This window comes from Vicia villosa, linkage group LG3, assembly GCF_029867415.1.
Source record: "Vicia villosa cultivar HV-30 ecotype Madison, WI linkage group LG3, Vvil1.0, whole genome shotgun sequence".
In the NCBI taxonomy this organism is placed as follows: domain Eukaryota; kingdom Viridiplantae; phylum Streptophyta; class Magnoliopsida; order Fabales; family Fabaceae; genus Vicia; species Vicia villosa.
This window is the reverse complement of record NC_081182.1, coordinates 125,189,071-125,205,731: the sequence shown is the minus strand read 5'-3', so window position 1 is coordinate 125,205,731 and position 16,661 is coordinate 125,189,071. Positions and strand designations below refer to the sequence as shown.

At 33.7% G+C, this 16,661-nt stretch overlaps 1 protein-coding gene across 1 annotated transcript; it reads left to right on the top strand.

Annotated features, from left to right (window-relative positions):
- Positions 1-14,483: 14,483 nt before the first annotated feature.
- On the top strand, positions 14,484-16,231 carry LOC131658917 (uncharacterized). Its single transcript, XM_058928165.1, has 3 exons — positions 14,484-15,114; positions 15,290-15,516; positions 15,572-16,231. Exons 1-3 carry the CDS (start codon positions 14,484-14,486, stop codon positions 16,229-16,231), a joined length of 1,518 nt encoding a protein of 505 aa, XP_058784148.1.
- Positions 16,232-16,661: the final 430 nt, after the last annotated feature.

The window sequence follows — 16,661 nt, the reverse complement described above, 5'->3', positions numbered from 1 at the left end:
ATAAAGTTTGGTGGCGACTCTGTTGATTCCGGTCATTTTTCGCGAGTGTGCGACAAGCAAGAAGAAGTCCTTGTGAAATAATTTGTTAGTATTGAAGGAGACTTTTAAAGATGGTGAATGGATCATGGAAAGTGATTTTAATGCTATTAAAAATGGTAGAGAAAGGAAAGGGAGGGCGGTGTTGGTAAATCATAACGAAGCGGATTTACTTGAGGATTTTATTAATAAAAGTTGTTTGTTGGATGTTCCGTGTAAAGGAAAAAAGTTTTCGTGGAATAGTGGAGATGGTAAGTCGATGAGTAGAATAGACCGGTTTCTTGTGTCGAGCAACGTAGTGAATATATGGGATGTAATTGGCCAATTTATCAGTAATAGGGATATATTGGACCATTATCCGATTTGGATTTTGACGGATCACTCCAATTGGGGACCTAAACCATTTAGATTCAATAATGAATGGTTTTCTTTTAATTATTTTCTTCCTTGTGGAGAAAGAGTGGAAAAGTTTGAAGGTGGAAGGAAGAGGAGATTATGTTTTTAAAGAAAAGTTTAGGCTTCTAAAGGATAAACTTAGAAGGTGGAATAAGGAGGTGTTTGGGAAGTATGATATAGAGATGGAGGAGGGAGTTCGGGACATTAATGTTGCCGATGAGAGGTTGGAATCTGATTCTAATTTTTCGCTTTTCGATAATCTTGAGTTTAGGAAGGAAGCTTGTAGAAAATTTTGGAGGAATTTGAGGATTAAAGAAAATATGATTTTACAAAAGTCTATAGTGAGATGGATTAAGGAGGGAGACTCGAACAGTGGCTTTTTTCACAAGGTGATGAAGCAAAGAAGAAGACATAATCATATTGCTCTGATTCTTAATTCGGGGTGGGGGGGGTGGTGGAGTCGGTGGAGAAAGTTAGGGAGGCGGTGTGGATTCACTTTAGGAACAAATTCGTTGAAACATAAGAGGTTAGACCTTTGTTAGACAGTGTTCCTTTTAAATCTATTGGTTGGGAGGAGGCGTATGCCCTTGAGAAACCTTTTTTAGAGAATGAAATTAAGGAGGCAGTTTGGGAGTATGGTGGGGAGAAAAGTACGGCTCCGGATGGCTACTCTTTTCTTTTTATTAAGAATTGTTGGTATTTTCTTAAAGAAGACTTTATTAATTTTTTCAACAATTTCTTTGTTGGAAGCTCATTGTCTCAAGTGATTACTTCATCTTTATTAACGTTAGTTCCGAAGATTCATAATCCTTTATGCTTGGATGAGTATAGGTCGATTTGCTTGATGGGGTGTATGTATAAAGTGGTGGCTAAGCTTTTCGCGTTGAAATTAAAACATGTTTTGAATTCTATCATTTCTCCTTGTCAAAGTGCGTTTATTCCCAGTAGACAATTGTTAGATAAGGAGTTAGTGGAAAATGAAGTGGTGGACTATGCTAGAAAAGAAGGTAGTAATTGTATTCTTTTTAAAGTTGATTTTGAAAAGGCGTATGATAAAGTAGGTTAGAGTTTTTCAAGGTATATGCTTAAAAGGACGGGGTTTGGGGAAAAATGGATGAAGTGGATGGAATTATTGGTGTTTACTAGTAATATGTAGGTGCTTGTTAATGGTAGTCCTACTAAGGAGTTTGTTGTCTCTAGAGGGTTGAGGAAAGGCGATCCTCTTTCTCCTTTTGTTTACGTTTTGGTTGCGGAAGGTCTTACGGATCTTGTGAGACAATCAATAAAAGTTGGGGAATTTCAAAGATTCTCTATTAAAGGGGCTACTTGGGTGGACATTCTTCAATTTGCGGATGATACTTTAATAGTGGGTGATGTATGTTGGAAACATGTTTGGACGATCAAGGAGGTGCTTAGGGCTTTTGAACTTGTTTCGGGTCTTGGTATCAATTTTAAAAAAAGAAAATTGATAGGCATTAATTCTAACAATCATTTTTTGGAAGCGGCATCTCACTTTCTTTCGTGTAGGATGGAAGTGAGCAACTTCTATTTTCTTGGTATTCCCATTGGTTTCAATCCTAGGAAAGAAGCTATGTGGAATCCTCTTTTTGCGAAGATGAAGAATCGTTTGGAGGGGTGGACTAATTGCTTCTTGAATTTGGGAGGTAGAATTACTCTTTTAAAGTCCGTGCTTAGTTCGTTGAATATTTTAACTATGCCTTTTTACAAAATGCCGTTGAAAGTGGCGAAAAAGTTTACTTGCATTCAAAGTAAGTTTTTATGGTTGGGGAGGGGGTGGAGGAAAAGAATAAAATTCATTGGATAAAGTGGAAGGATGTCAACCTACCTTTTGAGAAAGAGATGTTAGGTGTGAAAAATATTGAGTTGTTTAATTTGGCTCTTCTTAACAAGTGGAGGTGGAGAATTTTACAAGGTCAAAATTCACTTTGGTATAATGTTTTGAAAGTGCGTTATGGAGACTTGTCTTCTAATGTGTTTTGTGTTGGAAAGGATTTTAAAGTGTCCTCCTCTTTTTCCTTTTGGTGGAGGTATATTTTAAAAATTGGATCTTCATCTTGGTTTGATCCTATTGTTAATTGTAGTATGTTTATCATTCATAATGGTTTTAATACTCCATTTTGGTAAGCAAAGTGGTTGGAAAGAATTTCCAGTTTTATACAAGGCTTCTAGTTTAAAGAAAGTGTTGGTGGCGGCTATGGGTGGGTGGTTTGAAGGAGGGTGGTATTGGGGAGATTTTGGTCTAGTCGAGGCAAATTATGTTGATTCGGTTGTAGTGGATGAGGTCGATATAATGAGGGGGCGGGTGGAGGGTTTTCGAGGGTGGTCAGAAGGTAAAGATTTGGGGGTTTTGACCGGTAATGCGGAATTGGAGTTTTTGGTGGCTTCCTGTTATGCTTTTTATGAGAGATTTCATATTCCTTATGGTCCTCCTAATAAGTTTGACGAAGCTTTCGGTTTAGTGCGGAAAATGAAAGTGTCGTACAAAATAAAAGCTTTTGGGTGGAGACTTCTTCATAATAGACTTCCCATGAAGGACCTTTTGGTACATAGAGGTATTTCTTTCTCTTTAGATAATTTAAAGTGCATATCTTGTGGTATTTTTTTGGAGGATAGGAAGCATTTCTTTTTTAATTATTTGTTGATTAAGAAAATATGGAGTGAGATAGCTTTGTAGGTTGGTAAATTAAAGGGGATAGGATGCAGGAAGGGTGTTTGCCGAATTTTATGGATTGACACTTTTTTTTAGTTTACATAAAGTTAAAGATAGAAAATTGGGTGTGATGTGGCTAGCCACTACTTGTACTCTTTGGTTGTTAGGTAACGAGGTGTGTTTCCGGAAGGATGTTTGGAATATCAACAATACCGTGTGGAACATCAAGCTCTTGGTTTGAAAGTGGTCTTTTTGTGGGAAAATGATGATAGGTAGATTTTCCTATCAAGACTATAGAACTAGGGTTTCTAAAATGAAAGAGGAAAAAACAACAAAACTATAAAAGGGAATTAAAATAAAGATAACATTTTCATTTTTCTTCATTGATCTCCACTTTATCAATAAGAGTACATATATAGTGATAACAATAGTGAGTAGTAAAATAAAGGCCCAATAACTAAAAGACCAACTAAATAATATCTAAGACAAGCCCAACTAACATAAATTATTTTAAATAACTTAAAGCTTCATTTCATACTCTATCATTACCAACCCCTTCTAAAACAACCTTGTCCTCAAGGTTGTAATCATAAAACCTGCTAAATAAGTTTTGTTTTCTCTCCTAGATCCCACTATTTGAAAGAATAAGTAGTTAACATATTCATATCCAATTGTCCATTGAAATCCAACTTTTGATGTCTTCGGATTCTATAAAACAACAAAAATTGCTTTTTCTTTGTTGCAACATAGATTTCTTCAGCATTCTCTAAGTTTTTATGTTGTGACCCAATATTGTTTTCACATTCCACAAATATGACCATTGTGCTTCCAAGGCTGTGAAACCAAGACTTCCATATTTCATTGGAATTTTCTAATGTATTTATAATAAATGAGCTAGAAACATGTGTATTAGCCACGTGAGAAACATGTAATGATTGCCCATGCTCTAAAATAGCATCAGTATGCATGGAGGATAGTAGACAAATCAATACAACTCCAAGTCTAGAACCATATATATATAGATAATTCCAACCACATAAAGAAAACTTAACTTATTAGCAATTAAAAATTGTGTTCTAACATGCAAAAAAAAGCACATGAAAGAATTCATAGTCTCACTCACATGTAGAAATAGAATTTCACATTTCCTTGAAAAAGTGCAGCTATAGAAGGACATCAAAAAATTATTTTGTAAACTCGTGACAAGCTTGTTCTCATTCCAAAATTATGCAATTCTCATGAAGTTGTTCTCATATATGGTGAGAAAAGAATACCCATGGTTATTGACACCACTACTAACAATGCTTTGTTCTGAATTAAGACTCAATTTCTTGAAGGAATAAGCAAAGTGTGATTTAATTGACACATACAATGGAGGTTACTGCATTCTTTTTCAATTGATAACAGTATAGATGGAATAACATGAGATGTCCTAATAAACAAAATGGTTGAGTATACCTTAAATAAAATGATAAAGCTGCCAGATGTGTTTAATAGAAATCAGCTTCATTAACTGATAATCATTAGCAAAGGGACCTTGTAACAGATCATGATTTTCCATGTGAAGATTCTCAAGAAAATTTGTATCCAAGTGAGTATGAATCCATTTACCTTGAATAAACAGACCAACATGAGAACAAGCAAAAAATGACACACAAATTTATGATCTGATCAGGAAGTATGTTTTGTTGTATCATTTCATTGAGCAATTTAAGAGTCTCTCGAGGCTGATTACTTTCAACATAACGAAATATCATGTCACTCCAACACACCAAGTCGTTTCCAATCATATGGTCAAATATGAAACAAGCATCCTTAAACATTCCAAGTTTTGCAATACCATAAAGCATTTTAGTTGAAACAAATAAATATTTGGAAGAAAGCCTGACTGATATTTCCTATCAAGACTATAGAACTAGGGTTTCTAAAATGTAAGAAGAAAAAACAATAAAACTATCAAAGGGATTAAAATAAAGATAATATTTTTATTTTTCTTCATTGATCTCCACTTTCTCAATAAGAGTACATATATAGTGATAACAATAGTGAGTAGTAAAATAAAGGCCCAGTAACTAAAAGACCAACTAAATAATATCTAAAACAAGCCCAACTAACTTAAATTATTTTAAATAACTTAAAGCTCAATTTCATACTCTATCAAATGACCCATCCCAATTACTCCTTTTACGAGTTTTGTAAGGAACCTCTGTTTTTTATCGTAAGTGTAAATGGTTTATAATATTTCTTTTTGTCGGGATTTCCCGTTTCTCTATGTAATCGGGTTGAAGAACCAAGTTCTCCCTATATATATATAATCTTGCTTTATATATCATTAAACACTAATTTATGCATAATATTTCTAGAGAAAAACCAAACATGAAAATATTTTTATAGCATATATCTATAAACACTAATCCATCTATAATTTTTCTTAAGGAAAACTAAACCTAAAAGTGCATGTAAATTATATATGAATATAAAATTGAAAGAGAATGAAACCTGTATGGAAAATAAGAGTAAGAGATGTATGAAATCTCCACTCATGACTACCATGACTTTGAGACACTTTCATAATATTTTGATAAATGAATCTCTATTTGAATAATTTTTCAGTAGGTCTCTAAGAGCATGCAAAAAATGATCATTGTCATGTACTCCCTATTCTTCTTGAACATCTATTGCAGCTTGGATAAAGACAAATAATGAACCTGCAAAACCATCAAATGAAGTTTAAAAGATAAAAGTAGTTCAACATTGTACATAAACAAAAAAATCAATAAATTAAATCAAAGAGAAGCTAACCATTCAGCATGCTTAACTATTAAATATGGGCAGAACTTTATTGTCATAATGATCGGTATTATGGGCTTCATTATTGAAATATTTGACCGTCGGTAAACAATAGAAACTAAACAACATAAATAAATGAACACATTGGTATTAGTGAATAAAATAATGACATCGTAGTAAAGATATTAATAGTATGGGAATTATGTTTGCTGATAAAGTGTTTTATAATCTAAAAACTGTTAATAGTATGAGAATTATGTTTGTTGATAAAGTGTGAGAAACACTGAATCATGACAGAGTATGAAAATAATGTATGTTGAAGTGACAAACACTAAATTATGACAGAGTATGAGAATTATGTGTGTTGAAGTGAGAAACAAGGACTTCTAAAAATGAAGTTATAAAGCCTAAAATATTTTTTAAAACAAAAACAGTACCATTGCCAATCAAGAACCCTGTTCTGTAAGTTAGTATAACTGGAAAAACAAAACTGGTAAAGAAAAGAATTAGGACTCTGAAAAGAAGATAAACAACTACAAAGAAACAACAACATGTGCAGTAACCACAAAAGTATAATAAAAAGAGTGAGAAATCAAAACTGACATTTTAGAATTCAACTTTAATTTTTAAACCCTTGTTATCATATTCTTAAATTTCTAATAACTGATATGTAAACTATAACCACTTCATGTTCTTGATTGGCAATGTTCTGTGTATTAAACTAGGAATTGCAATCCTTTATTAAAATTTTAAACAAATAATATGTATAAGTTGGCTTCAACTAATAAACAACTATTCTTTGACATCATAATTAGAAAAAAAGACTTCAAATTAAAAGAGCCTTTGAGTACTTCCTTGAGACAAAAACAAAAGAGTAGAATGACAACCTCTTCAATCTCTTAATCAAAATAAATTTGGTTTTGCCTATGAAATATCAAAATAAAGATATTTTTCCAGATTTATTTTCTTCATCTATGTTGCAAGAAGTAGCGGTATCCGGTATGGGAGGTTGGGTTAGTGGGGATTGGATTTGGGGTGATATGGGAGTGAGAAGCCCGGTTGAACCAGAGGCGGCTGTGGCCCTGTTCTGGCTTCTTGAGCTGCTGCCAGCAGCGCCTTACTTACAGCCTCGGTCGGATCTGCCCGTGTGGAAGCATGAGGACGACGGCGTGTACACGGTTTCTTCTTGCTACCGTGCAATACGTAACTTTTCTATTCCTTATGGTCCGAATAACCACTATGATTTTGTTTGTGCTTTAATATGGAAGACGGATGTTCCTCTCAAAGTTAAAGCTTTTGTGTGGAGAAGTTTCAAGAACAAAATTCCAACTAGAGTTTCTCTTGTGAAAAAAGGTATTATCATTCTTTCTTCAAATCTTCTTTGTGCTTTATGTAATGAAGTTAGTGAAAGCCTTTCGCACCTTTTATTGGAATGTCAGTTTGCCGTAGCGATTTGGAAAGAGATGGTGGCTTGGATTGGAATGCATTATTCCAATTATGAAGGATTAAAAGAGAGTTTTTGGAGTTGGAGTTGTTTTTTTCTTCATAACAAAGTTAAGAGCGGGAAGGAGAGTTGTATCTGGTTGCCATTCTTTGGAGTATATGGTTGTGTAGGAACGACATTATTTTTAAAAACTCGACTAGCAACTCTAGTGACTTAGTTTGGAGTTGTAAGGTGCTTGTTTGGAGATGGTCTTTCGTCGGAAAAATTACAAATCCCTATTATAACTTCTATGAGTTTAGCAAAAACCCTTTGTTTTACTTAAGTTAGGTGCTATTTGGTTTGTAATTTTTCTTTGGCTTTGCCGCTTTGTAACCGAGTTTCCAAGAACTTTCGTTCTTAATCAATATAACTTGCTTACAAAAAAAAAACATGTATCATAGGCCTGTAAAATTAAATCGAAGCTTTCATCATCTTAATCAAAATTGAAGAAAATAACAACACTGTATTAAATTGAAAACAATAATTATTCAAACAAATCAATGGGCGCAATGGAAAACATGTTTTAGCACAAATTCCTACACACAAAAAAATCAATCGTAACCTAGATATTATGCTTTAGGTATCTCTGAAAGTGAATGGTTATAGAGATCTGGATCTGCAAATAGATCATAACCTATACACAATCTAGAAAAGAATATGCTTTTGTTGTGACTTTTGTTGTTGCGATGGCTTCTTTATCGGCCCCACTTGTCCTTGCTTCACTGTACAAGCACCATACCGAGTCGTTTTGTGCGTCACACTTTTGATGAAATTTTCGTTCTTGAAAGTTGTTGTTTTAGTTTATCGATTCATACTTTTTCTCTCTCATTATCAAGATGTGCATTTAACCCTATTTGTCCACACTTTATTTTCATGTATAACATATATTTTTTCTCACCACCTTCGAGAAAGTTCGTTTGCCTTGAAGGAAAGTTGAGAACGGTATTGTTCTACTTCATCAACTTTCTTTGATTTTTCATTACAAATGCTTTTCTTGTTTTGTTTAATATGTTTTAGCTAATCGCTTTTACTTTTTACTTCATTTCTATATTATGAACTATAATAACTTTAAATGGAGAAAATTTTGTATTAAGATTATAGTTAATGTATAAAGTCTTTATACACAAAATTTGAGTTTTAACCGGGAGCGTAATTGTTCTTGTATAGGTTTAACTTATCTATATAGTTTACTTTGTTACTTTGTTTTAGTTTGTTGTTGAAACTAGAGAATACAAAACACAAAGATATGAATAAATTTGGTTGAGGTGAATGACTGAGGAAAGGGTGAGATAGACAAAGAGATATGAGAGTTAAGGAAGGGGTGTTAGTGTTAGGTCATCCATAGAAGAATTGTTTTTTTCTTTTAATTTAGAAAAATTTAAGGTTTTTTAGAATTTCTTCTGTAGTATAAAATTGTATAAAAAAAATTTTTTGTAAAGGAAGATTTTGGACGAGAGCATAATACTATTTATGAAAAATAGAAAATTTAATGTTCAATTTTAAATCTCAACATAAAAAATTATTAATTTTAAAATTAAAACACCTCTTAATTAGGTACACGTGACTTACAATTTCTTTTTTTAAATCGGCTGGTTAACCGCCTGACTTAAGAAAACTAATTTCATATTTATATTATCATTTGTAAGTCAGTTATGAAAAAATCGACTTAAGAATGTTAAAATAATTATAATATTCTCACCGTGTTTTTTTGTTAAGTTAAGTAAATTGTAAATCAATTTAAAAAATTTATCTAAAAAAATATTTTTGTACTAGTGTTTGTTTATTTTATATTATTATATTAATTTTGTGTTATAATTAATTTGTATCTTATAGATAAATTTTTATATATAAATGTATATCATAGATTTTATGATACAACAAATTTGAGTTAAAATTAAAATAAAAAATATTATTTATATTTTTACACATATGTGAATTAAAAAAGTGAGCAAACAAAAACAAGAATGACTGTTTCAATGCTAGTATAAAAATAATATTCAGAGTAATACACATGTGACATATATACTTTAGAATAAATTAAATAAAATTGACTCATTTTAACTCATACCAATACCAAATAATGATAAAGAACAGAGAAATTTTAGAAGAAAAAAAAGCCAAAATAATAAATTTGCAAAGTAAAAAAAAAAATAATGATAAATTTTTTAGGAGACATTATTTATATTTATTAACTTTTTTTTAAGTTGTTTTAATGAAGTTAAAACAAAATAGTAAAATACTTTAGAAATCAATTAAAAGAAGCTAAGGCTAATGTTGATATGTTATATGTTCAGATGACAAAAGTTATTTTTTAACCACAAACAAATTTTTTTGTTTTAGTTGTTGTTTTTTGTCGGGTTGCAGGACTCTATAGGTCGCTTTGTACTTAATTGTTTTTGAAGTATATATAATTTTTTATTCTTCTAAAAAAACTTTAATCAACTATGTTCTTAATTAATTATATTTTATAGTTTTATTTTAGGATATAATTTTAATTTTTTAAGTTTATTCTTTTTAATTTTATTTTAACTTTTCAATTTCAATAATTTGAATAAAAGATAAAGGAAAAATGATTCACGCAAATACAAAAGAAATATATTGATAAAATTGACAAGAAATGGAAGAAGTCTGACTCTTAATAAATTAAAATAAAATAATTAATTTTAATAAAAATTATTTATAAGTAAATTATAATTTACTGTATGATTCAATAGACTCCTCGAAATCATAGTTGTTTTTCCCTCACATACTAATTGTTTATATTTATATAGTACCAATTTACTTGGAATGATATATGTATGTGAGACTAAAGATCACACCAGTTTAAATGGTTGTTGGAATGCGACATCAATGTCCTATGTATTTTTGTAGTGGTTGGAAGAGAGGGTTGCAATAAAACGTGATATTGAGGAGAGGAATGGCAAAAGAATGAAAACTAACGTCAACAAGGTTTTGGTTGACACCCAAAATACCTAACCTCATGACTCATCTAGTTGTTACAGTTTTAATTTCAATACATTTTTTTTAAATTTTTTGTGTTATTTAAATTTTATTTAATATAGGTCAAGACAAGTATGGCTACCGTACACTACACGTATCTTATTAGGGTTTATTTTTCATAATTTTCATTTTAATATTTTATTAAAGAATATACATTAAAGAAAAAGGAAAATAATTAAAAGATTTTGGTTGAAATTAAGATTAAGGAAAATTGAGATATTTCGGTAAGAAAACATACATATAACTTGTAAACTGCTTAGGTGAATGATTTTAAAAAAAAAAAAAAAGTTAACATTGGCTTAGATAAAAGAATAAATAGTAGTTTAAATAGTCACATTGAAAAATTTAATATCTTTTAACTCCTAAATACATTTGATGTAGAATATAATAATTTGTATTTGAATCTCTTATGAAGCACTCTCATTATCTGAACTAGATTTTGGAAGTGACATAAGAGACATGTTAATTTATTTTAGACTTTAAGAGCAATTTTCGCTACTAATTTTTTAATTTTTTTTAACTCTTTAATAACGTGCAGATGAATGCTCTCACAAAAAAAAAAAATGATTTACCATGTAAATATTTTTAAGAAATCATCAAATATATAACACTGATAAATTTCTCAAAATTTTACTAGAAATAAAAATACATCGAGAAACAAGTCATCGCAAATAATTTGGCAAAAGTTAAACTCTTTGCAAAGTTTTCTAAAGATATTTGCGATGGATAATTCTTGAGAAATTCTCACAACATTTCTTTCATCTCTATTTGGCTGCTCTTCACATCTTGCACTTTTACATGTCGCGCTCCTTCACTCTCCGCTATTTTTCCACCATTTCAACAATCGGTGGTGATAGATGTGGTGGACATGGCGACTCCTTCTACAATTCTTATGTTCAGGATTTTATCCCCTTTCTTTTAGTGGACAGTCAAATTATCAACATCATAAAATCTTCATTTATTTCTTACCACGAGTTACTCTTGGCCAAGTATTAAGGGACATATCCGGATTAACATTGTTGGAGGACATCATCGATGAAGAAGATGAGTCATAGTTCTAGTTTTTAGGGAAATTGTAAGTTGTTTATTGATAACAATTCTAGCGAGTGTCATAGTCTCGTCGAAGTAATATTTGTTAATTCAAAAATCTTAAGACAATTTAGAGTTAAATTAGGTAGTTTATACTTGTTTATTCAAAAGGAATTAGGATAGGAATTAGGATTAACCTTGAGATTCATCAAGTAGGTAGACAACCTTTCAAGTCGGCCATTTCGTGATCTCCAACTCGAAATCGTCCAACCTAGTCGGCCGAGACGGTTACCCATATAAGAAAGGCCTTCGCCGTTACCGGGGTTACGATCTTTTAAATGGCTGACAACGGAGGTTACTATTATCACTCGTTATGGAGGGAATCCAAGGTTCATCCATTAATATGGGTGATTATTGACTCAACAATTATAAATAGGGCTCCTGAATAAGGGATAAGCAAGACACTTATACTCTTGAGCTTGTATCAATTACACTGCTCAAATCCCTAAAGCTAAACACTTACAAACTCCTGTGCGACCTCACCATAATCTTCTTCCGGGAGGTAATCAAAAGTGTCATTCCGAAACATTTGGCGTCCACTGTGGGGCCTAGGTAATACTTTCCCAGGCCACATATTCTTTCACATGTTTTCACCGTTAGGCACCAGACTATCATCCTGCAGTGATTATTCTTCGTCCGATATGGCTTAGTTCCTAGCCATGGCGGAGGCCTTTAAATAGCATAATTAAATCCTTCAGGACTTTATCCAATTCCTACACCCAAACACCAGGGGAGGATGAGTTTCCGAAGGAATCGCTTTATCTCCAACCTTTGTCACTAGCCGTTTGGGCGGATGAGATTCTAGAAAACTTAAACCTCCTCCCTTGTTTACTATGGATGGCAAAGGGGACCTAGGGCAGCATAGCATGGTAGTCGATGAACAGGCAGCCATAACTGGAGCTTCAATAACTCTCCAGTGCGTATTAATGGTGGGGACTTTCAAAGGCGAAGCATTATGTTGGTACATGAGTGTACCCAGGGCATCCGTTTAGGATATCTCGATCTGGTTTTGAAAATGGTTCAATATTTTCCAGCCAACAAGCATAGGAATTTATCCATCATCAATCCCCTCAGCGGAAGCTCCTGGCTACCCAGGCACCTTCGAGAATATAGGGCTCGTTTCAATAAGGAAGCCATCAAGATGACCCACTCGAATCAATGGATGGACGCTGGGGTTTTCTAAGACGAAATTTGGACTGATCACTTCTATGGGTCGCTAGCACAAAAGTCAGCTTCTGACATGGGAGAAGTGGAAAACTCTCCCGACTATTATGTCTTAGGCGAGGAAAGTATCAGGGAAGAGCGTCATTGAGGTGTTCGAGGAAAGCCACCCAACAAGCCGGGCAAGAATACTCGTCAGAAGGAAAGACAGCGATACCATTCACATCGCCATAGTCTATTAGTGTCGGGCTGGAAATTCAATGGAAACAGGGAGAATCTTTCACCCCCCCTTAATTCAAGGAGGTTTGATATCTTACGGGAGGTAGATCATTTAGGTTTAATAGTTTGGCCGATATGGGATTGAAAGGTCATATGATAGGTAACAGGCAAGGGAGACAAACCTTGGTGCTCGTTTCATCAGGTGGAGGGCCACCACACAAAAGAATACATACAGCTCAAGAGGGAGATTGAGGTTTTGGTTCAACGTAGTGAACTATCGTCTTACATAAATGAGGATTTATCGTCATCTACGGGGAAAAGAGGCCCGACTCGGCCGGAATTCAAATCGGGGAAATCTCGCATTAAGAAAGGCAAAAGATCTCGGAGGAGATACATGATGTATTCATACTCCGACACAGCCTAAGTAACATTATCTGGAATTTGATGGAGAAGGCAAAAACAATTTGGCACGTAAATATTGCGAGTGGAAGGGAGATCTATCGATCTTCTACATAACAATATTAGGAATTAGTCATTCCCCTCATTTCCATTTCACTTTCTCTTCTTTCCTTTCTCAACTTTCAAAACACTCTAATTCTATTCAATAAATAAAGGAAAAGTATTCAAATACCCCCACCTTATGAGGGACCATTTGATGTACTCTCCTAAACAAAAGTATTGAGATACCCCCACCTTATGAGGGACCATATGACTTACTAAACTCTAAAAAACACTCAACAAATGATTCTCTTCTCAGTTGCCTTCAGGGCATTCTTCCTTTTAATCGGGCATGTTACTTCTTTCTGATCGCAGACAGGTAACGCATAAGACTCCATCCAGCGAGCAACTATCCTAATGCTAGAATGTGAATGTAACTTCTTCCACTAAAAAATACAAACAAACCAAAAATGCTAGAATGTAAATATTCCTTCTTTGTCCCGTATTTTCTTTTCTCTTCTTTTTGCAAGCATTCCCTTATCACTAGCCTTTAGACTTATATATAATACACCTTTTGATTAGAAGCAAGCTTGAGTGGATCCTGTGGAGTACCACAGACGTGAGTGGTGCTGATACCTTCCCCTTGCGTAACGACTTCCTTACCCGACCTCTGGTCGCAAGACCTTTTGTTTCTTATCATATCTTCTTCCAGGTTTTCTCGATATTTTACCTTCCCTCCGTGGGATAAATAAAGTTCAGTGGCGACTCTGTTGATTCCGGTCATTTTTTGCAAGTGTGCGACAAGCAAGAAGAAGTCGTTGTGAAATAATTTGTTAGTCTTGAAGGAAACTTTTAAAGATGGTGGATGGATCATGGGAAGTGATTTTAATGCTATTAAAAATGGTAGAGAAAGGAAAGGGAAGGCGGTGTTGGTAAATCATAACGAAGTAGATTTATTTTAGGATTTTATTAAAAAAAGTTGTTTGGTGGATGTTCCGTGTAAAGGAAAAAAGTTTTCATGGTATAGTGGAGATGGTAAGTCGATGAGTAGAATAGACCGGTTTCTTGTGTTGAGCAAAGTAATGAATAGATGGGGTGTAATTGGCTAATTTATTAGTGATAGGGGTATATCAGACCATTGCCCGATTTGGATTTTGACGGATCACTTCAATTGGGGACCTAAACTATTTAGATTCAATAATGAATGGTTTTCTTTTAATTCTTTTCATCCTTGTGGAGAAAGAGTGGAAAAGTTTGAAGGTGGAAGGAAGAGGAGATTATCTTTTAAAAGAAAAGTTTAGGCATCTAAAGGATAAACTTAGAAGGTGGAATAAGGAGGTGTTTGGGAAGTATGATTTAGAGATGGAGGAGGGAGTTCGGGACATTAATGTTGCCGATGAGAGGTTGGAATCCGATTCTAATTTTTCGCTTTCCGAGAATCTTGAGTTTAGGAAGGAAACTTGTAGAAAATTTTGGAGGAATTTGAGGATTAAAGAAAATATGATTTTACAAAAGTCTAGAGTGAGATGGATTAATGAGGGAGACTCGAACATTGGCTTTTTTCACAAGGTGATGAAGCAAAGAAGAAGACATAATCATATTGGTCTGATTCTTAATTCGGGGGAGGGGGTGGAGTCTGTGGAGAAAGTTAGGGAGGCGGTGTGGATTCACTTTAGGAACAAATTCGTTGAAACAGAAGAGGTTAGACCTTTGTTAGACGATGTTCCTATTAAATCTATTGGTTGGGAGGAGGCGTGTGCCCTTGAGAAACCTTTTTTAGAGAATGAAAATAAGGAGGCAGTTTGGGAGTGTGGTGGGGAGAAAAGTCCGGGTCCGGATGGCTACTCTTTTCTTTTTATTAAGAATTTTTGGTATTTTCTTAAAAAATATTTTATTAATTTTTTCAACTATTTCTTTGTTGGAAGCTCGTTATCTAAGGTGATTACTTCATCTTTATTAACGTTAGTTTCGAAGATTCATAATCCTTTATGCTTGGATGATTATAGGTCGATTTTCGTTTTGGGGTGTATGTATAAAGTGGTGGCTAAGCTTTTTCGCGTGGAAATTAAAACATGTTTTGAATTCAATCATTTCTCCTTGTCAAAGTGCGTTTGTTCCCGGTAGACAATTGTTAGATAAGGAGTTAGTGGAAAATGAAGTGGTGGACTATGCTAGAAAAGAAGGTAGTAATTGTATTCTTTTTAAAGTTGATTTTGAAAAGGCGTATGATAAAGTAAGTTAGAGTTTTTCAAGGTATATGCTTATTGGTGTTTACTAGTAATATGTAGGTGCTTGTTAATGGTAGTCCTACTAAGGAGTTTGTTGTCTCTAAAGGGTTGAGGCAAGGCGATCCTCTTTCTCCTTTTCTTTATGTTTTGGTTGCGGAAGGTCTTACGGATCTTGTCAAACAATCTATAGAAGTTGGGGAATTTCAAAGATTTTCTATTAAAGGGGCTACTTGGGTGGACATTCTTCAATTTGCGGATGATACTTTAATAGTGGGTGATGGATGTTGGAAACATGTTTGGACGATGAATGAGGTGCTTAGGGCTTTTAAACTTGTTTCGGGTCTTGGTATCAATTTTCACAAAAGTAAATTGATAGGCATTAATTCTAACATTCATTTTTTGGAAGCGGCGTCTCAATTTCTTTCGTGTAGGATGGAAGAGAGAAACTTCTATTTTCTTGGTATTCCCATTAGTTTCAATCCTAGGAAGGAAGCTATGTGGAATCCTCTTTTTGCAAAGATGAAGAATCGTTTGGAGGGGTGGACTAATCGCTTCTTGAATTTGGGAGGTAGGATTACTCTTTTAAAGTCCGTGCTTAGTTCGTTGGATATTTTCAGTATTCCTTTTTACAAAATGCCGTTGAAAGTGGCGAAAAAGTTTACTTGCATCCAAAGTTTTTATGGTGGGGGGTGGAGGAAAAGAAGAAACTTCATTGGATAAAGTGGAAGGATGTCAACCTACCTTTTGAGAAAGGGTTGTTAGGTGTGAAAAATATTGAGTTATTTAATTTGGCTCTTCTTAACAAGTGGAGGTGGAGAATTTTACAAGGTCAAAATTCACTTTGGTATAATGTTTTGAAAGTGCGTTATGGAGACTTGTCTTCTAATGTGTTTTGTGTTGGAAAGGATTTTAAAGTGTCCTCATCTTTTTCCTTTTGGTGGAGGGATATTTTAAAAATTCGATCTTCATCTTTGTTTGATCCTATTGTTGATTGTAGTAGGTTTATCATTCATAATGGTTTTAATACTCTATTTTGGGAAGCAAAGTGGTTGGAAGGAATTTCCAGTTTTATACAATGCTTCTAGTTTAAAAAAAGTGTCGGTGGCGGCTATGGGTGAGTGGTTTGAAGGAGGGTGGTATTGGGGCGATT